The sequence below is a fragment of the Geotrypetes seraphini genome, chromosome 11 (assembly GCF_902459505.1).
Source record: "Geotrypetes seraphini chromosome 11, aGeoSer1.1, whole genome shotgun sequence".
Taxonomy (NCBI): Eukaryota; Metazoa; Chordata; class Amphibia; order Gymnophiona; family Dermophiidae; genus Geotrypetes; species Geotrypetes seraphini.
In genome coordinates, this window is record NC_047094.1 from 70,294,288 (window position 1) to 70,321,262 (window position 26,975).

At 42.6% G+C, this 26,975-nt stretch overlaps 1 protein-coding gene across 1 annotated transcript in view; it reads left to right on the forward strand.

Annotated features, from left to right (window-relative positions):
* ATP1A3 (ATPase Na+/K+ transporting subunit alpha 3) overlaps window positions 1–26,975 on the forward strand; it is a 121,184-nt gene that overhangs the window by 54,921 nt on the left and 39,288 nt on the right. The window contains exons 2-9 of the mRNA XM_033963546.1: window positions 563–691; window positions 903–962; window positions 1,485–1,688; window positions 17,871–17,984; window positions 18,283–18,417; window positions 23,170–23,287; window positions 25,481–25,749; window positions 25,983–26,181. Of these exons, the coding sequence (XP_033819437.1) occupies window positions 563–691; window positions 903–962; window positions 1,485–1,688; window positions 17,871–17,984; window positions 18,283–18,417; window positions 23,170–23,287; window positions 25,481–25,749; window positions 25,983–26,181 (1,228 nt within the window). The remainder of the gene's footprint in view (window positions 1–562; window positions 692–902; window positions 963–1,484; window positions 1,689–17,870; window positions 17,985–18,282; window positions 18,418–23,169; window positions 23,288–25,480; window positions 25,750–25,982; window positions 26,182–26,975) is intronic.

Here is a 26,975-nt window from a genome sequence, read left to right on the forward strand (position 1 = left end):
CTGGCATCTTAGGGTTTCATTTGTGTATATTAGGTATTTTAGTCTGTGGTCCTGTATTTGTATAGGGTTTATCTGTGTTTTGCACGTATGACCAAGGCTAGGTATTCTGGTAGGAATATATGTAGTGAAGCATTATTGGTGTCATGGCCCCAAGTAGGAAGATATTTGTTGGCAGTTTGTCCAAGTTTTGGAAGATCCTGAGCTCGGGGCCTCATCTGGAGGGCCTCTGCACATGTGTGGATATTGACGTGATAACATCACACACATGTGCGCATGAGCATGATGTCATCATGTTGATGTCCACGCTTTCGCAGAGGCCCTCTAGATGCAGCCTGGAGATTTATGTGGGGCAGGGCTGGGGGGCAGAACAAGGCGGGGCCATGTGTCTTCTTTTTTTAAAGAGGAAATCTGGTAACCCCTACTTTGGAGCCCATACCGAGAGCACTCAGTTTATTTATTAGATGCCTGTGTATTCACATATTATTCTCTAAACTTACATAGTCCTCCAGACTCTATTCTTTTTGTAACTAATGGAACCTTTTTATTCTGTCTCTCCACACAGTATGGACGGTCAGACAGTTACCGTGTAGCCACCACGCAGGACAACAAAGACAGCACAAATTCACCTAAAACAGGCAAAGGGATAGTTCCAAAGAAGGAGATGGATGATCTGAAGAAGGAAGTGGCCATGGTGAGTCGGATCAAATAATGAAGATGAGCAAGGAAGAAATGGTACTGGCTGCTGTGAGTGAGCTTACCACTACGGCAGTTACAGCTTCTCCTAGCAGAACGTGCTGTAGGGAATACTGTGGCTGTGGGGGAACTCATTGTTCCAAGTGCTGTAAGTAAATAATCTATATTTCACAATTGCAATTAAAATTTTCTTTACTCTTTTTGGACAGACGGAGCACAAGATGTCAGTGGAGGAGGTCTGCAGGAAGTATAACACAGATTGTGTGCAGGTGAGTAAAGAAGAGAAAGAACTGGCGACAAAAGGCACTGTGTCTTGGAGTTGGTCCTCTGCGACATCCCGTCTTTGCACTGAAAAACACTGCTTTCCTTTGACAATTCCCTGAGCCACGTGTCCCCTACAGATAATAGGCTCTGTATTCCCTTGCCAATGCTCTGAGTTGCCTAGTCTTAAAAATGAAAGTTTCTGTTTTCCTAGGGTTGCCAAATGGCTCCAGAAAAAGAAGGGTGGATTGAGACATCCGGGTTTTACTTCCGTGGTTATCAATGTCTCTATCCATCTTCCTTACTTCCATTGCTATCAGTGGAAGTAAAACCCAGGTATCTCAATCCGTCCTCTTTTTTCTGGAGCCATATGTAATCCTATGTTTTCCAGTCCCCATCCCCCTGAGTTATCCAGTCTTAGAGGTTAGGGGCTTAGCATTTATAAGTTGTTATATGCCTCTAGTCTAGCTTCAGTCAACTTGTTGACAATTTATTTATCTGAGTGTATTTGTTACCTTTGTATATCCCAGGGTCTTACACTCAGTAAAGCTGCTGAGATCTTGGCTCGTGATGGTCCCAATGCTCTCACACCACCTCCTACAACCCCAGAGTGGATAAAGTTCTGCCGACAGCTTTTTGGAGGCTTCTCTATTCTGCTGTGGATCGGTGCCATCCTTTGTTTTCTTGCCTATGGTATCCAAGTGGGCATGGAAGATGATCCAGCTGGAGATAATGTGAGTGTAAAACCAATCACCTCTTGTGCCCAGAGGCATAGCTCTTCCTCTTATGAATCTGTCTCATCCAGAGTATTTATATGACATCTGTTGTTATACTGCAGGGATTTTGTAGTTTTAAATAACAGTGACTATTATCTGTTTGCGTGCAGCAGTTCCCTTGCTGTAGCACTACTGCAACTTTTCTCCATTCTCTATTTATCATACCTTTCAGATAGTTTATCTTCCTTCAGTATCATTTCTTGAGAAATTCTCCCTCTTTCTTAGCTTTGCTATTTTGCCAAAGTTTGTCTAGTATTATTTGTAGTTTTTATGTTCTATATTTTTTTAAAACCTTACATAATAGCACTGTTGTATCAGTCATTCAAGCTGGTTTATAGCTTAAAAACATATAAAATAGAAATAAAACAATCGTATCTCCAACTGCAAGAGAACCCCCAGGCTGGTCATTAAACCCTGTTGTCCATTATCAGGAAACCATTACATTCCTCTACCAACAAAAAGTACAGTATTCATTGAGAGGACAAGATGGCATTCTACAACTCAGAAACCGACACTGAAAATGTCTTTGCTTATCTGCCCCAGTTTTTCAAACAATTTGAAAGATGGGACATGAATCAGGATCTTATACAAAGACTGATAGAATCTACCCAACCTCGTTTCTTATTACTGTAAAACTAAAACAAGGATTTTATTTTGATACCTGTCTTTCAATGAGAGTCAATGTAATTTGACAAGTGTTGGGTAAGCACTCCCCCTCCTCCTTACATTTGCTGCCCTGTCATGATCCATCTGTAATTTCAAGATTCATTTATTAGAAAGATCAATATACAGAGCATTGCAGTAGTCCAGAACACTTATTACCATAGTCCAGGGTATCGCAAACTATGTGCCACAGGACACTAGTGTGCTGCGGAAGATTCCAGATGTGCCGAGAGGCGCCCGAGGAGAGGCGCCAGCTGACTGCTTACAGGACGTGCCTCTCATGGCGAAAGGCACATCCTATTGGCAGTCAGCCAGCACCAGTGCCTCTCCTGCTATACGTGCCTCTCCCTCTCTAGAACCCCACCACTGGTGGCAATAGGAGTCTCAGGGCTGCGGCTGGAGCACATGTACGGATGTCTATGTGATGACATCATATGTGCGCATGATGTCATCACGTCGACATCAGCACATTTCCAGATGCCCTCCAGCCACAGGCCTGCGTTTAGTGTGCCATGGGCTTAAAAGGTTTGCAGCATACTGCCATAGTCTGTACTTCCACCTTGAACAGTCTTGTCATTCAAATAAGACCATAGCTTTTTTTTTTTAAACCATAGCTTGTCATAAACACTCCTCAGTATGCCACCCAGCCTCAGCTTCACTCACTGCAGTATGTTCTACTCACACCTGCACTGGTATACATTCTCAAGTCTATACCTCCAAAACAGAGGCATTTAGATGTTAAAGCATTCAATACCAGCCTGCTTTACTGCTTCCAATGCTAAATGCATATCAGGCATTTATGCAGCTGTTTAATCATCAAATTCGCATCCTTACCCAGTGATGTCACCAGCTGTATATCAGCTGAATAAGCAGAAAGACCCAGTTCAAACAATTGCACTAATTCTCACAATGACTGCAGATAGATATTAAAAATCAAGGGGAATCCAACAGTATACCTTAGCTTAACTTCTCATCCGAGACTATTTACCCCTAAATCAAACGTGAAATCTTCTAAATGTCAAAAAGGAGGTGATCCAGTCTAAAAACATCAACTTATCCATATCTAGCACTCGATAGCATGGGGTCCACTACTTGATCAAAGGCTGAAGAATTCTTAAAGGACACCAACAACACCGATTCATTTTTTTATCAAGATGATAGGAAACCAGATCCATCAGAATAACCAATAGAATGTTGGCACTTTCCAAGTTTTGTCTTGCTGGTCTGATATTTTATTTCCTAGGACTTCTCTGGCAAGCTAGTGGTCAAACTTCTGTGGGTTGCCTTCAGTGAACAGGAACATTTCTTTATTTGGCATTCATTTTCTGCACCATATTCTAGAACAAAGCCAGTATCTGTAAGGTATATCACAAATCCAACCAAATGATGTCCATTATCGTTCATCACAAGGTATGCTACAGATGTTTGGGACAAGAGCATGATGACTTCAGCTGCAGTGCCTTAGCAAGCATTCCACTCAGAGTGGTTCTCAAAGATAGCCTTGAGTCTGTTAAGTGTGATATACATTTTGTAGTGCTATATAAACAGCAGTAGTGATAGTAGTAATAAAAAGACTTTGGAGCAAATCCAATTGGACTCCCAAAATACTTGGAAACTTTAAATTTAAAATGCATAATCCTATCAATTTTACAACGACTTAGAACAGCATACATTCTTTGATAATATTTCTACAATTCCCAAGTCTCTGAGTAGGCCTAAATAACACTGGCTGTGATGTACTACACATGAAGACATACTCATCGGAAGTTGCTAGGACAGCCTCAACAAACACTTCCCAACACAACTATATGGAATACACTGAACCCATAAAAGCAGACCAGTTCTGATCCTCATTCACTAACCTATCCATCCCCAATACCAATAAGCTAATATCAAAGCTAGCCTTACAAAGCAGCCCCCTGGACAACTGTCCTCCATACTTTCAGCAGCTCCACATCATATCAACTGGATCACCAACCTGTTAAATAGTTCCTTGAACCAAGGGCATCTACCGAAAGAAATGGGAAAAATAGCCTTAACCCCTATACCTAAAACAGCCCAAGCAGACCTCTCCATAGCATCTAACTATAGACCGATTGCTGGCATTCCGATACTCACTAAAATCCTCGAGTCCCATGTCAGCAAGCAGCTAACCTCATACATAGAGCAACATTCCTTCCTTCATACATCCTAATATGGCTTCCAAAAAAAGCCCAGACCGAGCTCCTCATCATCACCCTAATCACTAAAATCAAACAGTTGCTAAGTTTGGATCATCAGGCCAGATAGGGGAACATAGAGCCTCACTTGGGACCAAGTCCACCAAGCTGCAGGGAAACTCCAGAGGGACCCAGTGAAGGAGCGTCTGGGAACCTGCAATGTAAACAGCTCCAAAGCCAAACCAGTGTCCAGCCACGATTCTGCTTCTACTGTACCAAAGGATTGATTGGACCCACACCAGTACGCTTTATGAAAGTGGAAAGGAAACCAGCATTGGCTTTTGCTGATAGTCGACTGCCCTACATTCTGCATACAGATGCTAGCCAAGAAAGATTAGGTTCAGTTTTGTACCAGGAGTATCCAGAGGGTATCAAACCTGTCACTTTTGCCAGCCAAAAATTATCTGAACCTGAAAAGAAGTATCCATCTCACCAGTTAGAATTCCTGGCATTGAAGTGGGCTGTAGTAGACAAATTCCACGACTATCTATGTGGTACCAAATTCATAGTATGCACTGACAACAATCCACTAGAGGATCTAGCCAATCAAAATCTTAGGCCACTCCCAATGCATCCCAGAATGCACTAGGAGTTAGGCCCAAGATTTCAGTTGGCCCAGATGTCTAAGACACCCTCCTACAGGAGGGGCCTTAAGTGCCTGGGCCAAACAGGCCCTTAGGTCCCTCCTCGGTGCATTCCATGATGCACTGGGAAGGGGCAGGCCCACCAGTGCAATGGAAGTGGGCCTGCCAGCCGGATGCAGGCAGAAACCGTCTGGCCAATGACAAAGGTTAGAGGGGCCTCCAGGGGTCCTGGTGGGGGATAGGGAGGTCCTGTTGGGAGGTTGAACTTTCAGGAGGGAGGGGGTGGGGGGTTCCAGCAGGAAAGATTGGGCATCCCTCCTGCCGCGATCATTGGGGTGGTGTGGGTGCCAGGCAGGAGGAACTGGGCATCTTCTGCGTTCGTTCAGGGGGGTGCTGGGCAGGAGGGACTCAGCATCCCACCTGCTGTGCGATCTACCGGGGGGGGGGGGGGGGGGGGGGTGTTCCAGCAGGAGGGATTGGGCATCCCTCCTTCCACAATTGTTCAGGGGGGCCGGGTGGACATGGCCGCTAAACATATCGTGGCAGGGAGATCCCGTACCACAATAAGCTCAGCAGCCACGTCTGGTCTACATTGTATGCCTCTCCCGCTGGCCTCAGTAGACGAGTACGGCCGCCTAGGTCCACCTAAGGCTACTTCCTACTACTACTATTTATTATTTCTATAGCACTGAAAGGTGTATGCAGCACTGTACATTTTAACATACAATAGACAGTCCCTGCATAGAAGAGCTTACAATCTAATTTAGATAGGACATTTCAGGGTTGGGGAGGTTATGGTGGGTATAGGTATCTGACAGCAGTGAGGGAGAGTTAAGTGTTGAAAGCAGTTTCAAAAAAAATGTGGGCCTTTAGCTTGAATTTGAACACTGCCAGGGACGGACAAACCACGCCTAGCCTTAGGTGAGCTTAGGCGGACTTGCATGCCTCCCTAGGCTCCCAGAGGTGCCTCCAATGTAGGTGGCCTGCCTTGGGAGGTTTTTTTTTTTAGGAAACGTGGTCCCGATTGGCTGGTTAGGCAGCAGTTGGCCGCCTACAATCGGAATGCTGTTTATAGAATCCGGTCTGTGTGTGCAACTTGGACTTGAAAAATGGGCAATAATTGAAATAAAAAAGGGAACATCATTAAATCACTAGATTGCATGCAACTTACAAATATATCAGCCATCAGGTATTTAGTACATGATGAAGCTTATACATATTTGGGCATCCTGGAAGCATCAGATATTTTGCACAATCTAATAAAGAAAAATATAAGCAAAGAAATATTGCAAGCAATTAAAGAAAATCCTTAAGTTGGGCCTAAATGGTGTTAATACAGACAGAGCCATCAATTCATGGGCAATGCTAGTGATTTGATATACTGCAGAAATAGTTAACTGGAATCAAATACGTAGAGCTCAAAAACTTGACTGGCAAATCAGAAAATTGATGACTGAGTAATGTCCAGCATCTTCACAGTAACATTGATAGTCTACTCCAGTGGTTCCCAACCCTGTCCTGGAGGAACACCAGGCCAATTGGGTTTTCAGGCTAGCCCTAATGAATATGCATGAAGCAAATTTGCATGCCTATCACTTCCATCATATGCAAATCTCTCTCATGCATATTCATTAGGGCTAGCCTGAAAACCCGATTGGCCTGGTGTTCCTCCAGGACAGGGTTGGGAATCACTGGTCTACTCTACACAATCCAAGAAAAATAGGTGAACAAGGACTTCTGCAGGTAAAAAAAGAAACAATGGAGGAGGAAAAAAAGAGGGCTGAAAGCAGCACTAAAAGCTACTGATTGAAATTCAAAAGGAGGGGCTATTTACAGAGATGGAACCTATACAGCAAGGGTAGGGAACTCCGGTCCTCGACAGCCGTATTCCAATCGGGTTTTCAGGATTTCCCCAATGAATATGCATTGAAAGCAGTGCATGCAAATAGATCTCATGCATATTCATTGGTGAAATCCTGAAAACCCGATTGGAATACGGCTCTCGAGGACCGGAGTTCCCTACCCCTGCTATACAGGAATATAAAAGACAACAAATTGAAGAGATTAGAAAACTAAAAAACCAAATTACCGGTACTTCATGGGCATTTTTTTTTTAAGATACAGAAGGAAAATTGAGCAATATCAGAGCATGACAGTGGCTTAGAAATGGGATTGATTTTTGCGGTCCAATAACAAGCACTATGCACAAATGCCGTCAAATTAAAAATAGAAAGAGTATCAATAATAGTAGTGTGAGAAGCTTTAAAAAAAAAAAAAAAAAAATCAAGAAATCTAAATCCAATAAAAAAAGTTCTGCTCACAACCATTTCCCGTTCGATTGGACTAAAAATGCCCAAAACAAATAGCTATTTTCAAAAGTGAAATGTTCAAAAATTGGACAACAACAAACCAGGGACATGAATGTCTGTATGGCACCATATTCAAAATTATGGCCACACAGTTGTCCCTGCAGATTAGAGGAGTAGCCTAGTGATTAGTGCAATGGTCTGTATACCAAGGATTAAACCCCACTATAACTCCTTTTTTTGTAAATGTGATCCTGAGAAACACCTACTGTACCTGAAAAAACATCACTTCAATAGCCTTCAGGCGCGCTAACTGATTTAGCGCATGCTAATGATTAGTGCACACTAAATGCAACGCATCCATAGAAAATAATAATAATAACTTTATTCTTTTATACCGCCATAACCAAAAGTTCTAGGCGGTTTACACTAAAAAGAGCTGAACAATCAGTGAAATACAATAATACAGTAAAAAAATGCAAATATTTGTAAAATAGAATTTCAATAATAAAACTCACTAAGTAATAAACTTATCGAACAAAGTGCTCTTAATTAATTTCCGAAAACTGCAATAGGATAACATAGCTTGCTGAATACATTTACCTAAACAAGATTGTTGCCTACCTGCTTGAAATGCTAGGTTCCTATCTAAGAATGTCTTATATCTACACCCATTAATTTTTGGATAAGCAAAAAAAGAAGTTTCTAGTTTCTCTTGATGGTCTATGCAACACAAAATGAGGAAAAAGGTAAGCTGGAGGCAATGGGTGTGTTAGCATTTACCGCATGCTAAATCAATTACCGCATGCTAAATCAGCTAGCGTGTCTTAGTAAAAGAGGGGGATATTTAGGTATAGTAAGCAATATAAAAATTTTAGGGGTGATCTTTGATAAACTGAATTTTCATGATCACATTAGTAACATTATTAAAACTACCTTTTATAGACTATGTAAAATTCGATCAATTTCAAAATTCCTATGTTCAAAGTCACTTAATATTCTTATTCACTCTTTGGTGATTTCTAAGATTGATTATTGTAATGCTCTCTTCAAGGGAATTTCTTTGAATGAAATAAGACGTCTACAAATCATTCAAAATGCTTCTATTAAGCTTATAACTAAATCTAGAAAGTTTGCCCATGTAACACCCCTTCTAAAAAACGCGCACTGACTTCCAGTTATCCATCAGATAACATACAAACTTTGCATACTCACTTTCAAATCTCTTCTTAATAAAACCCCAGCATTTATATATAAATTATTAATTCCATATTCTCCAAATAGAACTTTGAGATCCAATGAACAAAATTTACTAACTATTCCGTCTCTTAAGGTTATTAATACAAGACGGCAATTTATTTTTTCGGTTACCGCACCACAGACTTGGAATGCCCTTCCAGTTTATTTAAGGGAAGAACAGGATCTGGGAAAATTCAAAAGTAATTTAAAAACATTCCTTTTTAAAGATGCCTTTGATAATTAACTTAATAATCCATAGGCTAAACTATTTTTACTGTATTATATTATACCTTTTATTTGTCTCCCTCTTTGTACTTTTCCCTTTTTGTTCTACTTTTCTATATTTATTTTTATTTCACATCCCTTCTTTCCTTGTGTTATGAGTGTGTTAAGTTAAACTTTAATCCCTAATGTTATTATATATAGTTTTGTATTGTATTGTTTCCCATAAAATGTAATTTTAAATTGTTCATCGCTTAGAAATATGATTAAGCGAGTAATCAAAAAAACCATTAAACTTGAAACTTGAAACTAAGCATTTTTCTGTTTCTGGAAGATGCGGAATTTATTTTAAAAAAGAGTTGAATTGGAACTTGAACCTACAGACCATTGCACTAAACACCAGACTGCTCCTCTGACCTGCTTGTGCTTTGTTCAGAATGGCTATAATATCTACAGCTGATAACAGATCCTGGTTTTTCTTTCCAGTTTCACTTTTAGGGGAGAGGGTGGGGGGCAGCAACAACTGGGGGATTAAGGAGGGGTTATACCATTGCCTTAATCCCTCCGGTAATCAGCTGCTCAGTTAGAGCAATCTTTCGTAACTTGAATGTGACTGAAACAGGTCTAGATAAAAACGTCCTTTTTCAGACATGGACATTTCTTCCCATTTAAAAACCTTGTTGAACAACTTCTTTTTGGACCCTCCCTAGTCCCCCACCCCCTTGCTATTTGGATGAACTGCAGTATTAAATGTCCAAATTTTGACTTTCCAAAATTGGGATTTGAATTTTTTTTTTAGCAGATGGACTTTTTTTTTCTTGAGAAGACAATGTTTATTGATGACTATGCATATCACAAAAACAAAGCATAATCATGATATATAACTGTGGTCATCAACATTTATCATAAACTCACCAACCTACCCCCCCCCCCCCACACACACACACTTAACACTCCTCCAGCACTACCATCCTGTTATCGTAAAACAAATTAGAGGCCACAGCACAATCCAAGATGGAGGCCAAAATAGTACTTTAGTAGATGGACTTTATTTTTTTTTTAAAGCATTTTAAGATATGCATCTACTTTGAAAATGTACACCTACTGTAAATGCCAATTGTCAAACAGAAAAATGAAATGGTTGATCTTATACTAACTGGATGTAGTAAAACTGTACAGACTGAATATAAAATCAGACATGACTGAGTGGTCAAACTATTACAGTGGTTTTTATGCAAAAAAAAAAATGGCTTTCCAGGCAATAAAAATTATTGAAAGCATGAAATTATGGATACATTTATTGAAAACAGTCAAGTAAAAAATGTATGGGATTTCAAAATCCAGATGCACCAACACATAGAGCGCATAACACTCTGGCCATTACTGTCATTGAAAAGAACCATGGTTGGTTTGTTCCTATAGCAATGCCAAGAAACAGTAATGCGGAAGATAAGGAATTCCAAAGGGTCACAAAGTATTGAGATTTGCAAATAGAAATAGTGAAAATTTGGATAATGAAATCAATAGCGATACCGTCACCAGATGCAATGACATGAGCTCAAAAGAAATTTGGACCATCTTAGAAAAATTATAAGAGCCCAGCAACAGACAGCAGCTCTCTTGGGCACCTTGTATATTATAAGGTGCCACCTGCATGATTCCCAAGCCCTTGAGTAGGGCTCAAATCATGATGAAGGGAACCAGCCAACATTGGCTGTTACATGCTATTTCTGAATTGTGGATAACAATCATCAATAAACCCCGGCAAATAAAAGCCGGCAAAGTGGAGTTGATGATCTGGAAACTCCCAGGTTTATTATTCACGTAAAATTGTAAAAACAACGAATAAAAGTCAATAAAACAAATGCAACTGGCAAAAATACAAGTAGTCCCAGGTATATACCAGTCTGTATACAGATCAAATGGTCATCTCTGCATAAATAATTGCACCTTGGTGTACACAATGATAGCAGATGGTGATGACCTCAAGTGCAGTATATCAAATCAGCTGATAAATAGTGTAGGAATGGACATAAACATAGGACCCTACACCTTCTAGTTGTTGCAGTCACTAGATGTCATCAATCATTTCCCTAAGTCCAAACTGAGCCTGACACTTAAATTGGAATTTATAGGACTCACAATCTGCCTTATGTACCTGGGGCAATGGGGGGATTAAGTGACTTGCCCAGGTTCATAAGGGTTTGAATCCACAATGGGTTTGAATCCACAATTTCAGGGTGCTTTTACCATTATGCCACATAAAAGGTAATCTTTCAACTTACCATCAGAGTCTTAATCGTCAGTTATTCCAGGTCCTACTGAGCAGTTTGTTGTTTGACCAGCAGCCGCTGGAAGCCACTGGAAAGTGTGGTATTGGAAGAAGAGCTGCTGCCCCATCTGAAACTTGAAATTTTTCATCTCCTGTGCAGAGGAAGAATCCCCCTAATCAAACCAAGTTCTTTTCACTGGAGATACTTTTGATGCAGGATGAAGATGTGGCAGTTTTGTTGGTGTCTCCCTCCTGGAATTCTGGAAATAAGACAAATGTGATCGTGGGATTCACCCATACCATTAGGGTTATTGTTGGGATGTGGAACAGACCAGTTTCTAGGCCCCGGAACTGCAATCGATTTTAAAACCATGTCAATATGAAGAGCTTAGTAGATGAAGAGTGGCCACTACTTTTGCTCCTTTACTCTGGTGAAGCCTAGGACTATGAGAGTGGACAATATATACTATAGGATGCTACTAAAGAATTAGAAAAGACTTTAATATTCCGGATTCAAACTCTTTCTACCCAACTGCAAGATGTGATTGTTAGAATCAGTAATTTAGAACAGACTATGGATGGAAACTGTAATCATGTGAACCTATTTAAAGAAAAACTGGATAATAGTAACGTTAGAAGACTGTCTGGTTAAAGATAATCTTCTTTTATATAGTAAAATGGAAAACTTGAGAAATGTTGCCAAGCGGTTAATTTATGTTGAATATGTTTCATCGTTATATACTCTTCACATACTTAAGGTACCTGAAAGAATTCCTCTCCCACCACCCCTATTTTTGGAGTTTGCTCTCTTTTCTCTTTTGTTGAAAAGAAAAAAGTGAGAATGTTCATGTCAGAAAATTCTGAATTATCAGCTGATTTTCTTAATTAAACTCAGCTCTTGGCGAATGAAGAGGGTAAAGCAACTGACTAACATAGGCCCCCTTTTATTAAGCTATGCAGCTGAGTGCTGTGCGGCAAATGCTCCGACACCCATTCAATTTTTGTGGGCATCAGAGCATTTACTGTGCCGGCCTGCACTGTCGGGCTTAGTAAAAGTGGGGGCTAATGTTGGAAACAGACAGGAACTAGGAGCATAAAGAGTTGCCATACTGGGATAAAACAAAGGTCCATCAAGCCCAGTATTCTGTTTCAATCCAGGTCACAAGTACCAGGCAAGATCCCAAAAGAGTAAAACAGATTTTATGCTGCTTATCCTGGAAATAAGCCATGGATATTCCCAAGTCCATATTAACAATGGCTTATGGACTTTTCATTTACAAAATCAGCCAAACCTTTTATAAACCCTTCTAAGAAAACTGCCTTCATCACTTTCTCTGGCAACAAATTCTAGAGTTTAATTACACATTGAGTGAAGAAATATTTTCTCCAGTTTGTTAGATGGTTGTTGCTGGATTCTCTGGTTATTTTTCCCAAGTGGATTTTCCCAAGTCCATCTTAATATGTTCTTTTTTTTTAGGAAATTTTTCAAATCTTTTTTAAACCCTGCTAAGCTAACTGTTTTTCATCACATTCTTTGGCAATGAATTCTAGAATTTAATTGCACATTGAGTGAAGAAATATTTTCTCTGGTTTGTTTTATGGATTCTCTGGTTGTTTTTCAAGCATCAGAAGGTCCAGCTTTCTGAAGTGTAAGGTTGGAATATTTTTGGACACGGTGAAGATTGCTCAAAAGAGCCAAATAAAACATGAATAATGTTTACTTTTACAGCCTACAATACTGTAACTGGGTGATGGGGGGAGGAGAGAAGAAAGGACCTCCTTTGGCAGAATTTTCTTGGAAAATGCAGTAAATACCATCTCTTAAATATATTTTCCATGATTCTTCCTACCTCATTCCTGCTGTGTCCACCAACATTTTTTTTTTATTCTTTATTTAATTCTTTGAAAATGATTACAAGTAATACAACACTTGCATTGGTAAAATGAAAGGAATACTAAACAAATAAACAAAAATATCTGTAAATTAAATACATTTACATTCTCCTTAGACCCCAATTAGAATCATTAGGGGGAGCATCCCATATTTGGGACATTAACTATCTTATAGAAGAAAAAATTAAACAAATTAGACAGGCATTAACGAGTATAACTCCTTTCTGTAAATCTTAAATCCTTAAACCCCGGAGATCTTCTTTAAGTCTAGAAAGCTCCGGAGATGGGCTAGAACAAAGAACATATATTTTATTCCTAAATATTTAATGAGACACTTGCATAGATGTGTCCACCAAAATTGGCTAAGCACCAGTTGCTGCTTCATCTCTTGCTCCATTAAATATTGTGAATTCTTGAGTCCTTTTTCATTTCATATGTGTCAATTTCATTTTATTCTTTGTTCTTTTATTTTATGAGACTATGATTCTTTATTTGTATCAAGTGCTTTGTCTCCCAAACAAACAAGAATGGGTTGGAAGCACTGATAAAGACATTCCTTTTTTCTCTCTGGTTTTTGTAATTCCTTTCAATACGGTGGTGTACAAGAAATGCTTTTCTTGATTTATTTGATAAAATCTGCTAAAAAGAATTGAAGAAAAAGGTTGTACCATATGGAACACCCCAAGGTAATACTGGTAGCAAAGATCCTTTACCATCCAAAAGCTCTGCGTTTAGGACTTCTTTTATTAAGCAACAGTAGAGCCTTTTACTGCAGGCCGGCGAGGTAGATGCTCCAATGCTCATAGGAATTGAATGAGTGTGGGAACATTTCCTCGACGGCCTGCAGTAAAAGACTCTAACACTGCTTGATAATAATTTTCCTTGCATTCTTTTGTACACCGCCTTGAACCGAAATATGCGCGGTATTTAAATAAAGAATTATGTTATGCTATGGTAAAAGGACCCCTTATTTATTTACCTCTATACCTTAACTGTTTGATCAGTGAGCAAGGTACCAGTACATTCATTAAAGATAAAGACGACAAATAACTAAACTAAAAATTTTAAACAAATACTGTGAGCAATACTTGTTTTGGTTACCATAGGCGCCGGGATGGGGGTGGGGCCACAGGGATCGTGGCCTCCCTAAAAATTTGATTCCTGGTGGTCCAGGGGAGCAGCGGGCAGGAGCGAGCTTTCTGTGCTCCTGCCCGGTGCTACCCTGGTCGGTGGCAGCTGATTTCTTCTGCCACTGAGCAGCAACCAGCAGGAGCACGCTTTGGCGGTGCCTGCTCAGCGCTCAGTGGCTTCTTTGATTGGCTCCCGAGAATTCTCGTGAATCACAAGAATTTGCAGGAGCCAATCAAAGAAGCCGCTGAGCACCGGACAGGAAGGAAGAGGATGGGGCAGAGTGCACTGCAGAACCTAGGAAGAAGGGTAGCTGGGTGCAAAGTCTGACAGGGGTTGGGAGGGAAGGGAGCTGGGTGCAGAGTCTGACAGGGGTTGGGAGGGAAGGAAGGAAGGGGGCTGGGTGAAGAGCCTGACAGGGGAGGGAAGAGGACTGGGTACAGTGCTTGACAGGGAGGGAGGGGGGCTGGTGCAGGGCCTGACAAGGGAGAGAGGGAGGGAGGGAGGAGGTTGGATGCAGAGCCTGGCAGGGAGAGGCTGGCTGCAGGGGGTAAGGTGTTGGGAAGGCAGGGAAGACAGATGCTCAGGGGGTTGGAAAAGACAGATACTGCACATACTGGGAGAGGGTTGGTAAGGACAAATACAGGGGCTGGGGGGGTGGGGTTAGGAAAGGAGGAAAGAGAGATGCTGCACAGGTAGAGTAGTGGGAAGAGAGAGAAATAAATGCTGCTGGTGCGGGAGGGAAAAGGAATGGAGAATTGTTGGGCATAGACGTGTGACGTGAGAGGGAAAGAGAGATGATGTATATGCGGAAAGGAAGAAAGAGGGAGAATTGTTGGACATAATAGTGGTGGAGAGGAGGGAGGGAGGGGAGATGACCCAAAGAAGGGAGAGATGTCAGACAACTGGAATGGGAAGGAGAGAGAGAGAGATGCCAGACCGCAGAAAGGAGAGGAGAGAGATGTTAGATCTTGGGAAGAGGGAGGAAGGAGAGAGAGATGCCAGACCATGGGAGAGGAGAGAGATTCCAGGCTATGGGAAGGAGAGGAGAAGGATGCCAGACCATATGAGGGAGGAAGGGGGGAAGAAAGAGATGTCTGACTATGGGAGAGGGATGAGATGGTGCATAGGGATGGAGGGGAAAGGGAGACAGAGGGAGGAGATGGTGCACCGCAATGTGTGCGACAGGGAAAAGATAAGAAGAAATGCTTCTTATGAAGAGATGGGAGTAGGGGAGAAGAAAGAGGAAGGCGATGGTACACATGGATAGATGGGAAGAGAAGGCATGGAAAAGTAGATTTTGAGAAAAAAGCAGAAAAATGGAAGATAGTTGAATGTTTAAAGTTAATGCTCAAGACGGATGTATGGCACAAAGTGAAAGAGAGAAAAACAGCAAATGGATAAGGTGGCCCTGGATACACAGTTAAGAGCATGCAACCAGAGACTGGGAAAGATGGTTTGAAATCCAAAATCACCAGGCAACAAAGGTAGGGGAAATGATTTTATTTTCAATTTAGTGATTGAATTGTCAGTTTTGAGAAATTACATCTGTTGTCTATATTTTGCACTGTTCAGGAAGAAATGCATTTGTTTCTATTTCTCTGGGGGTTGCACTGTATGCAGAGTCTTGCATCTTAGGGTTTTGTTTGTATATATTAGTACTTTTAGTTTATGGTCTTGTATTTGCATAGGGGTAATCTGTGTTCTGCATGTGTGACCAAGGCCAGGTGTTCTGGTAGGACTGAATGCGTAGTTTAATTTTGTGGTTAACCATTATGTATCATTAATAAGATTATATTGCGTGTATATATGAAAAATAAAATTACAATTACAGTAGTACTATTAAGGGGGGGGGTCTGGAGAGGAGATTGGGTGGGGTCTGGGGAGGAGCTTGTGGGTCTCCCCAAACAATAATGTGTTCCATTGCCTATGTTGGTTACATCAATGTATTGTTCCCATCATGTTTGGCTACCTATATGATTGGTATGATAGTGACTTGACAACCAGCATTTACACATGGGTGATTGGGGCCCACACAGAGTGATGGGCACAGCTGTGGCTACCATGTTGGGCAGACTGTATGGCTCGTACGGATCTTTTTTGTTGTCATTTATTGTGCTACTTTGTTACTGTGTTAAAGATAACATACAAGATCAAATGTAAATCAAGGGTCATCATCAAATGCTAGCCTAAAAGAGTTTGGCGCCCTTTTACTAAGCAATGGTAAGCACTAATGTGTGTTTACCACCACTTAAAAACAATGCAGTTTTGAAGAGATACACGAGTCAATATTTTTTAGCTATTACTGAAAGATTAGTAACTGGACAATAATTCTGAGGAAAGGTGGGATCCAGATTATGCTTTTATAATGCTTTGCTTCACCAATAGGGAAAACTCCCCTCTTCAGAGAGGAAGTTCCCACAGTATCAGTGGCCATAAAGACGTTTCAACAGCTAGAACAAACAGGAATGAACAGTACATCTGCCTGTAGCTAAGTGATCCACATGGTTTCACAACATCTCCAAATCTAAATCTCAAAAATTCCAAATACAGTATATCACACTTCAAATGTATAACCATTTCGTTCCCTTCTCAATAAAAGGCTGAGCAGAATCTTTCAAAGTACCCCTGGGCAAATTGAATAGCATTGAAATTGAAGATTAGATCTCCACAGTTTTCTTATTACAGACAACTGCCTTTTCATGAGTAGATTTTTCCATAATCGAGTTTCAAGATAAAGGAGCACTCTCTAACAATTCATTTTCTTAAGTTGAATTGTAAGCCCATAAAATATAATCCTTGGAGATATCCTTTGGGTTTTTTTTTTTCTTCACATCACCTCTGTATTCTTTAAATCTTGTCACTCATAGTTCTTTTATCTCAGGCCTGCCCATTTTTATAATAGGCTTATTCTAATTGGTGAAGTTTCCTTTAGATATCCAGAAGTCATTGAAATAATCCTGGAAAAATTGCCTGACTGCTATTTTTCTTTCAATGGGGACGATGATGGCAAACCTTATAGTATAGTTACATTCCAAGTCTGAACAGTATTTTGAAGGGATAAAGGATAAGGAAGTCATTTGGTAATGGAAGAAGGGAAACCAATTCAGCATTAGCACCTACAACATAGGCGGATATCTCCCCTATCCCTATACTTACAGCAAACTACGCATAGGTTTGGCATCCACAATATCACTTCTCATGTCTGCCAATTTTCCTCAGTGGCTGCTAGGAATTTCTCTACATCAGTTCTACCCCTGGAATAAATCTTCTGCGGAATCTTTCTTATGTTAACTTTTTGAAACATACCTGAAATGGAGAACTCAAAACATAATCTGTCCAGATAACCAAGAAAGATTTTGAAATATGTATCAAATTTCCATGGATGCACTACTTAGGAAACAATAGCAGAGTCTATGACTGGATGGGATGAATGCAGCTATAACATATCTGTCATAATAAAGGAGGTAGTTGGTAGAGGAGCTAAGTGTTTGTTTTCAGAACACATTCAGTGATGTTGTTTGTGCTCTCTCTCTTTAAGGTGCATGTGGTCACTGAAACCACATGACACTGTAATTCTCAGAATGATGATGGTCTTCTTCCTTCTCTCACAGTTGTATCTGGGCATTGTATTAGCAGCTGTTGTCATCATCACAGGATGTTTTTCCTATTACCAAGAAGCAAAGAGCTCCAAAATCATGGAATCCTTCAAGAACATGGTGCCTCAGGTGAGGGATGGGGAAAATGGGAAGGAAAAAGAAATTGACTGACTTCCTGATGACAGATGAGAAGGGTTAGGAAGAAGGGTTATGGATTATGACTTTATGGTAACAACTAAATGGAATGGAGTAAAGAGGGACACCATCTGTTGACTTCCTGATGAGAGAGAGATGAAAAGTAGTAGGGTAATGCATTATAGCCTCCTGATAAGTGTCAGACAGGATGATATTTCAATTGCTAGTGCTGGTATTTCTGTATGTGCAGAGATCTTTCTCATTAACCTGACTTGCATTTATACCGTTACAGCAAGCACTGGTGATCCGTGAAGGGGAAAAGATGCAGCTCAATGCTGAGGAGGTTGTAGTGGGAGACCTGGTGGAAATCAAAGGAGGGGACAGAGTCCCTGCAGACCTTCGGATCATCTCAGCCCATGGCTGCAAGGTATCTAGTTGGGGCATCATCTCCTCAAGGGTCACAACCCAGTTGGTATTTTAAGATTTGTACAATGAATATGCAGGAGATTGATTTACAGGTACCATATTTTTCACTTCATAAGACGCACCCTAGATTTAGAGGAGGAAAACAAGAAAAAAAATCATTTCTGAACCAGTTTCTCCCTGCACCCAACTCCCAGTCTCTGCACCCAACTCCACACTCCTTTCCAAGCTCTGCACTCTTTCCCTCCTCCCTGCCAGTCTCTGAATCCTGTTTCCCCTCTGGTGGTCTAGCGGTAGGCCGGGACAGGGCACAGGACAGTCAGGGACAGGGCTAGATCCATCTGTCTGCACATTTCCCTACCTACTGCAGTACATGCTTAATTATATTTTACTCTGCTGTTATCCATTTTGGATATTTTACAGAAAAGTGGCCTATATTAAATCATCTCAGATTTTGCATTATTTTTTATGACCAAGGATCCTCTGTGCCTAGTCCATCCATGATTAAATTTAATTTTTTGCCTCACAGCCACCTCTGTTGTTCACCAAAGGATCCCAAGAAGAGATTGGAGCCTGTGGTCACAATTTCTGGCCAAAAGCACACACTTTACCTCTTTTGTATATTTGCCGGTATACTTTTAAATGCACCCCCCCCTCCCGCCAGTTCTTTTATATCACCCCACCCCCACCCCAGTACTGTTAAATGACACCTTTGGATTCCAACGCCAGTACAGGTGGAGTGATCACTTACATCAGTTCTACAGGTTCTTCCCCCAGCATGATCAGTCCTGTTTCCATGTACAGTGACAATTCCAATGGCAGTTTTCAGTCCACATGTGTCACAACCCAGGCTCCTGTAAGGCGCAGCGAGCACCTGGGAACGTGACCAAAGCTTAAACCCGGCATGTCCCTTTCCACTAAGGGATCCTTCAGGGCTTTAAAACAGGCACATTCTAAAACTTAAGCATGCAAGGTAAAAAGGAATTAGTCAGAAATGCAAAACAAACATAAACTTTATTTCAACCACTGGTTGAATAAATCAAAATACAGGCAACAGCCTTGTAGTGCAAAATGAACTGATATTGCATGAAATCCAAAAAGGTTCAAAATAATATAATCAGGCAGTTGAATCTTGGCCTTGTGTACAGTCCCCTGCTTCTGGACTTTAATCAGTCAAGAAATACAGTCCTCTTCACCAGAGCAGCAATATTCAGGCAAGTAATGCTTTTATCAAACAGTCCAGAACATATAAGAATCACAGCATTATTCAGAGACCAAAATCAGGCATTTCCCTCTAAACGTTGCTGTAGCAATCAGGCACAGCTGTACAGGACCAACAAGATTTCCTAGCTGAATCACCATACATGAAATACATTCAAAATGGTTTGTCAGAAATTACATACATTCCTGCTTTACAGAAGCCTCAAAATGTGGCTTTCCAGGAGAGCTGCTGCACTGGCTTCAAACAGGTAAGAGACAAGCTGGCAGCATAAAGAAATTAAATCCCAAATTCAGGCTTACTGTGTCTCCGTGGGTGTTGGCAGAGTGTCAGCTCCTAAACAGCTTTCCTGAACCTCCATGGCTTCTCCTTCTGCTGTACTCCAGTGTCCCAGACAGGAGGTAACTCGTCTGCCTCAAACATAGGACAGTCTGAGAGAGACTGCCTCCTCTCAGCTTCCCATTCTCCCGTCTCTCCTGTGTGCCCCGTGTGCCTCACTCCTGTTCTCAGAAGCCTCGTTATATCCTGTGGATAACCACTCCCCCTCTGAGAAGGTGGGGGAAGGTTTTTTCCACACACCGGCTTGCTTCCTGCTATTACAGGCAGGTTTCTCCCTAGTCCTGATTTTAACAGGCTGTTCAAACTGAATAAGCTTTCTGACAGTGGCAGGTCTGCATGGAGTGTAGTTTTTTCTCTTAATCTTATCCTGCCCTGTCTCTTCTACCTCCATGTCAAATCAGAGCAGAAGTCAGCTTCATCAATCAATTGGCAGGTCACCTGATCAGCCCTCCTGCATCTAGGTGCACTGTGAATACTCCTGATCACTGGGGCAAAACCCGGTACGGATTCGGGTTTGTTTTGGCCAAAACGGACCTGGGTTTGTCACACATGTCAGTATTTCCCCTCTTACTTCCCCCCTTCCACCACGGGCTCTGTGACTCAGGATTCCCATTCCTCTGGCTTTGGGGAGGATGTGTCTCCCCCCCCTCATTTTTCTACATCTTCAGAGGGTCTCCCAGCAGCCTACAGGTAGCACTGGACAGCGGGAGCAGGATATCTCCCAGCAAAACCTCCAGCAATATCAGCAAGGTAAATGGGATGGTGCTGTTGTGCAAAGTGTGCGGTGATGTGGCATCAGGATTCCACTATGAGTTTCATGCATGTGAGGGGTGCAATGGCTTTTTCCGGCGAAGCATTGAGCAGAACATCCAGTACTTTTAGATCATCCCCCCCGCCAGTTCTTTTAATCACCCTCTCACTCCAGTACTTTTAAATCATCCCCTCGTATCTGGTGGTCCAGTGTTTATCCCTCCCTCGCTAGTGGCACACAGTTCAGGAGCACAGATGTGGCAACGGCGACAGCGGGCGGGTAGATGGGTGGATGTTTTTAAAGGTACTCCGGCAGTGAGTTTTAAAACAGTGCAGGGGGGGGTTTAAAATTTGTACCATCGCTCCATAAGACGCACTGAGATTTCCACCCACTTGTGGGTGCTTGGGCATGTTCAGTATTTTTTTATATACTTTATTAAATTTGGAGCTGAAATCTCCATGCTATAGGACAGCAAAGGAAGGCAGGAAGGAAATGTTTCTGTATCCCAGTCACTGCTTCTGCCTCCCTCTATTGTGATTGGCTGTAATCTCTGACCAATGGGCTATAGGAGGAAGAGACAACTGTTTTAAAGTCTATTGGCTGGCTGTATCTGACTGATGAGCCCCAGAGGAAGGAGGGAGCTGCTGTAACCAAGGATAAAGGCACTTCCTGCCTATAGCTTCCAATGGGAAGATGACCCCCCCCCCCCAGCAGCGTGAGAGATGCCCACTTTATCCCACCACAAACAATACTTCCCCCTGCAATGGCAATCCCCTTCCTCCCCCCCCCCCCCAGCAGCAAGAGAGATGCCCATTCTCTCCTGCCAAGCGAAACCCCCATATTAGCGGGAGAGAAACCCATTCTCTCCCACTGCCACACAACCTCTCCCCCCCCCCACCTCCAACACCTCTCCCTTATCTTGAATTAGTTGACTGACTGGAGGGATGCCTACTCCCTGTGGCCAGCTGGCCCGCCTATTCAAAATGGACCTTTTCCTCCCCAGTGTATCCTGAGGCCAGGAGGGGAGGGGCCTGAGGTTCTGATTGGCCCAAGTTGTCTAAGGCCCCTCCCATAGGCAGGGCCTTAAACAACCTGGGACAATTAGAGCCTCAAGCCCCTCCCCAGATGTACCGGGAAGGGACCTAAGATTCTGATTGGCCCGGACACCTAAGGCTCCTCCTATGGGGCATCTGGACCAATCAGAGCCTTAAGCTCCTTCCTGGTGCATCCGGAGAGGGGCCTGAGGCTCTGTTGGCCCAGGTTGTCTAAGACCCCTCCCATAGGAAGGGCCTTAAACAACCTGGGCCAATCAGAGCCTCAGGCCCCTCCCCTCCTGGAAGTGGCCTGAGGCTCTGATTGGTCCGGACGCCTAAAGCCCCTCCTGTGATCTGGCATCTCTCCCTCCCCTACCCCCCAGTAATTGGGGGTCTCTTAACTGCACTTTCCCAACTCCCTGTACCTCTACAGTTCTTCATAGATAGTGAACAGCTATTTGTACCTGCTGGCCATGAGCCATCATTCTGATGCAAATTCCTGGTCTTGTGAACAGGAAGTCACATCAGGGGAAAGGCTTGAAGCCAGTGCTAGCAATGGGTATGAGTCGCTGCTTGCTGCCAACGAAGAACTGAAGAATTTAAAAGGTACTGGGGTGGAGTTGGGCAAATGCAGTTAAGATATGCCATACACCCCCCAATCACTTGTGGGGGGAGGGAGAGATATTGGAAATCTTTAGCTTGCTTGGCGTGGAGATCCCCACCAGCTACATCACAGCTCTGCCACTGCTGGGTGATCCTGAGTTGAAAGTGTGTTAGGACTCTTCTCTCTACAAAGGCAATAAAAGAACTAATTAAATCTAGATGAGATGGTTCCACTCTTATTTTCAGAGCAACCAGATAAATGGTACAATTCTGGATTTAGGAGTTGTATATATTTTTAATATAAATATACATATGTAAATATTTAAAAGTATGATGTCCATTTAAAAATTTTTACTGAACCATTTTGGAAGAGGTGGTGATGGGTTGATTGCAATTGTTGAATTTAAATCTCAGAATCTCAGAAGGAGGCTCAGAATCATGATAGGTAATGGGGAGTGAAGCTGAAGGTTAGCCTAGGGCAGTACTTCTCAACCCTGCCCTCTGGGCACATCCAGCCTGTCAGGTTTTCAGGATTTCAATGCACTCCCACCTTAGTATGCAAATTTATCTCATACATATTCTCTGTGGATATCCTGAAAACCTGACTGGCTGGGTGTGCCTTAAGGACTGGGTTGAGAAGCACTGGCCTAGGACACCTAATACCCTTGCACCAGCCTTGGATAAAACCTTCTTTCTTGCTCAGCTTTGAGTTACTAACTCTTGACTTAAAGACTTGCCATGTGGGAAAAGTTACAAAACAGTAGAAATGGTTGACCATGTCTAAATTTATTATGCTCTTCCTCCATCCAGGTGGACAATTCCTCCCTTACTGGTGAATCAGAGCCCCAAACCCGATCACCTGACTGCACCCACGAGAACCCGTTGGAGACTAGGAATGTCACATTCTTTTCCACCAATTGTGTTGAGGGTAAGAACAGAACACACTCAGGATCCTCTAGACCAGTGTTCTTCAACCACCAGTCCATGGACCGGTGCCAGTCCACAGAAATTTCCTGCCAGTCCACAGGGCAGGCATGTGCATCAGGCCCCAAACTGTGTTCTTCAACTGCCGTTCCGTGGTGCAATCGATGCGTTGTTAATAAGATTATATTATGCGTATATATGAAAAATGAATGGAAAAAAATAGTGTTACAATTAGGACTATGGGGGCAGGGTCTGGGGTGGAGACTGGGTAGAGATGGGCAGAGTCTGACCCACGACTTAGCCCAGTGTTCTTCAACCACCGGTCTGCGGACTGATGCCGGTCCACAAAATAATTTTTTTATTTCTGCCGGTCCTTAGGTGTAAAAAGGTTGAAGAACACTGCTCTAGACCCCCTTTTAGGCAATAAACAGCTGTACTGGATGTTGTGCTTTTCAAGCAGTGCTATATGAAATTTCTTGACAGTTGAGTACTGCTGCCCGATTTCCGATTTGAATCGATTCACTGATTCGAATTGGATGAATCGATTTGAATCAATTTGGGTGTTTTTTTTAAATCGGCCTTGCTGTTTCGTTACCAACCCTCCCCCCTCGCCTTCTAAAGCAGGAGTGGCAGCGCTGCCTCTTGCTGGCTTGCTGCTGCTGCTTGAGGGGGTGAGGGTCAGTTGGGAAGTACTACATAGGCTTTTTCAGCATCCTCTGGTTTCCCCCCTGGCCTCCCGCTCTTACCTTAAGATAATCGGCAGCCTGCAGAGAGGATCATAGTGCTGTAGCGATCTTTGCAGGCTGCCATCATCCTCAGCACTACATTGGCTCTGCCGCAATCCTGCCCCTGACGTCAGAGGAGGGGCAGGACCACGGTAGAGTGAATGTGGTGTTGAGGATGATGGCAGCCTGCAAAGATCGCTACAGCACCACAATCCTCTCTGCAGGCTGCCGATTATCTTAAGGTAAGAGCAGGAGGCCAGGGGGAAACATGCATGCCTTCAGGGGGCTGCAGGCATGTGGGGGGGGCAGGCCTTCAGTGGGGTACAGCTTTCAGGGCTGACAGTCCTTCAGAGGGGGGCAGGCCTTCGGGGGAGGGGGGCCCTGGTGTAAAGGTACACGGAGGGAGGAAGGGAAGGGGGGTTCAAAGAGATGTGCATATACCAGAATGGGGGGGAAGAAATAATGGGTCTAAAAACAGGAGAGGGAGAGAGATGGTGGACAATGGGAGGGAGGGAGGGAACAGAAAGGGAGAGAAGTTGGACACAAGGGATGGTGTGGAAGGGGGGATAGAGATATTGGATAGGCGGGTAGTTGGGAAGAGAATGGGAGAGATGGTGAACCCTGGGGTGGTGGGAAAGGAGGGAGAGATGCTGGATGAAAGGGTAGTTAAGAAAAGGAGAGATGGTGGATCTGGGGATGGTGGGGTCCATCGCTGCAGTTGCGGGGATAGAGACATAAAAAAAGGAAAGATGCCAGACCTCCGGGGGAGGGAAGGGAAACGAGGACAGAGATGAAAGATGGATGGTTAGCACCGAGAAAGAAGAAAACGACAAATGGGCGGGAGACCCTGGCAAGCGAGTTATCAGAAGACAACCAGAGCCTGGAACCAACATGAGTTGAATAATGACCAGACAACAAAAGGTAGAAAAAATAATTTTATTTTCTGTTGTGTGATTACAATAAGTCAGATTTGAAATGTGTATCCTGCCAGAGCTGGTGTTAGACTGCGAATATGAGCTAGAATTTAACAGAAAGAGGAAAAGTCTTTTTTGTTTGTTTATTTTGTTTACACCACAGCGCCAGTGTGGGTAGGAGAGGGCAAAGGGGGGTGAAGAGGATATAAAATAAACCCACCAGGATGTTTGAAAAAAAACACCCAATTGGGCAGGAAAATCTAATCGAAAAATTGATTCAATAGGCTGAATCGAATCGAATCAAATTTTTTTCCCCTGAATCGGGCAGCACTATTATTGAGAGAGGTCAGAATTTGATTGAGGCTGGAGGTAATGGAAGGTTATTCCCATCTGTTTGCTGCTTAGGGATCAGAGTGGCATGAGTTGATGGACCTGTTGAGTTTTCTGGAAAGAACTAATTTGTTTTTTAAAATTGAGATACTGATGAAGGAGAATGGAAAGCTTTGTGTACTTGCATGTATTATTGTCTGTTTTCACATTACTATATGTATTTTTCAGGTACTGCTCGTGGTGTTGTGATTGCCACTGGAGACCGCACTGTGATGGGGCGCATAGCTACCCTAGCATCTGGGCTAGAGGTTGGCAAGACGCCTATAGCTAAAGAAATTGAGCACTTCATCCACCTGATCACTGGTGTGGCAGTCTTCCTCGGCATCACCTTCTTTGTGCTGTCTCTTATCCTGGGCTACTCATGGCTGGAAGCAGTTATCTTCCTCATTGGGATCATTGTTGCCAATGTGCCAGAGGGACTCTTAGCTACTGTCACTGTACGTATATTACGCCCTGTCCAGTCTACTGTCGCGGCTTTGTGTACTTGCAAACTAATCTCCTATCTATAATAGCCCAGTTCTTGTCTTGGCCCATGCATTTATTACTGTATAATAACATAGTCTGGACTATGTCACTATAGAGTGCATGTATTTCCAATATGGTGGCCTTTTTTTCTACTGACCTGGCCTTTCTTTCTGCTCCTGCTCCCACTCTTTTCTCCACCTCTTAGGTCTGTCTCACACTGACTGCCAAACGCATGGCCCGCAAGAACTGCTTGGTTAAGAATCTGGAGGCTGTGGAGACTCTAGGATCCACATCTACCATCTGCTCTGACAAAACAGGGACCCTAACTCAGAACCGCATGACTGTGGCTCACATGTGGTTTGATAACCAGATCCACGAAGCTGATACCACAGAAGATCAATCAGGTACACCAGAGAACTTAAAGCACTGAACATTAGAACTATATATTGTACTGCTCATTGCAAGGTAATATAATATTAGCTTTATATCATGGGCAGTGCAGCACCAATGGTACAGCAAAGTCTAACACTAGTATTATCTGCTGTTTTCGGAGGATTTCCTGAGGGCTGGGGAAAGATTTGCATGAGTGCATACACTTTTGAAAATTTAAACATATGTGGGGAATAATTTCAAAGCAATATATATAATATATAGGGCAATGTAGGACTACAGCTATGTACTGTGCAAGGCATTGTAACACTAGTGTTCATTATAACTGTATAGGTATATACAGTACAAGCAGTGTCACTTCAGGGCTATATATAGTACAGTCAATATAACATTAGAAGCACAAATAGTATAGGCAGTGTAACACTAGAGATATATACAGTCCTGGAAGTGTAACTTCAGAGATATATAGTACACAGTGCAGGCAGGGTAACACTAAAACTAATTCCAGTGCAATAGATGTGTCATTCTAGACAAGCGGGTTATCTCCCCATGCTCGTGAGCCATATGCAGAAGGAATCCACTCTGGATTTTTTCTGTGTCCCTCCTACTTCACTGGGAGCTCTACTGCCACCTGCAGTTTTTCTCTTCTGCACGCGAGCTGGAAGGATATGTTTCTGTTCTGCTCTCATTTTTTCTTATTTTATTCAGTGTTTTCGACCTTTATTCGTTGTTTTCAGTGCTCGAAGCTTTCACCTTGATTTCAGCTCTGCTTGCGTGATGAAGAAGCAGGCAGGCAAGTAGAGCAGGC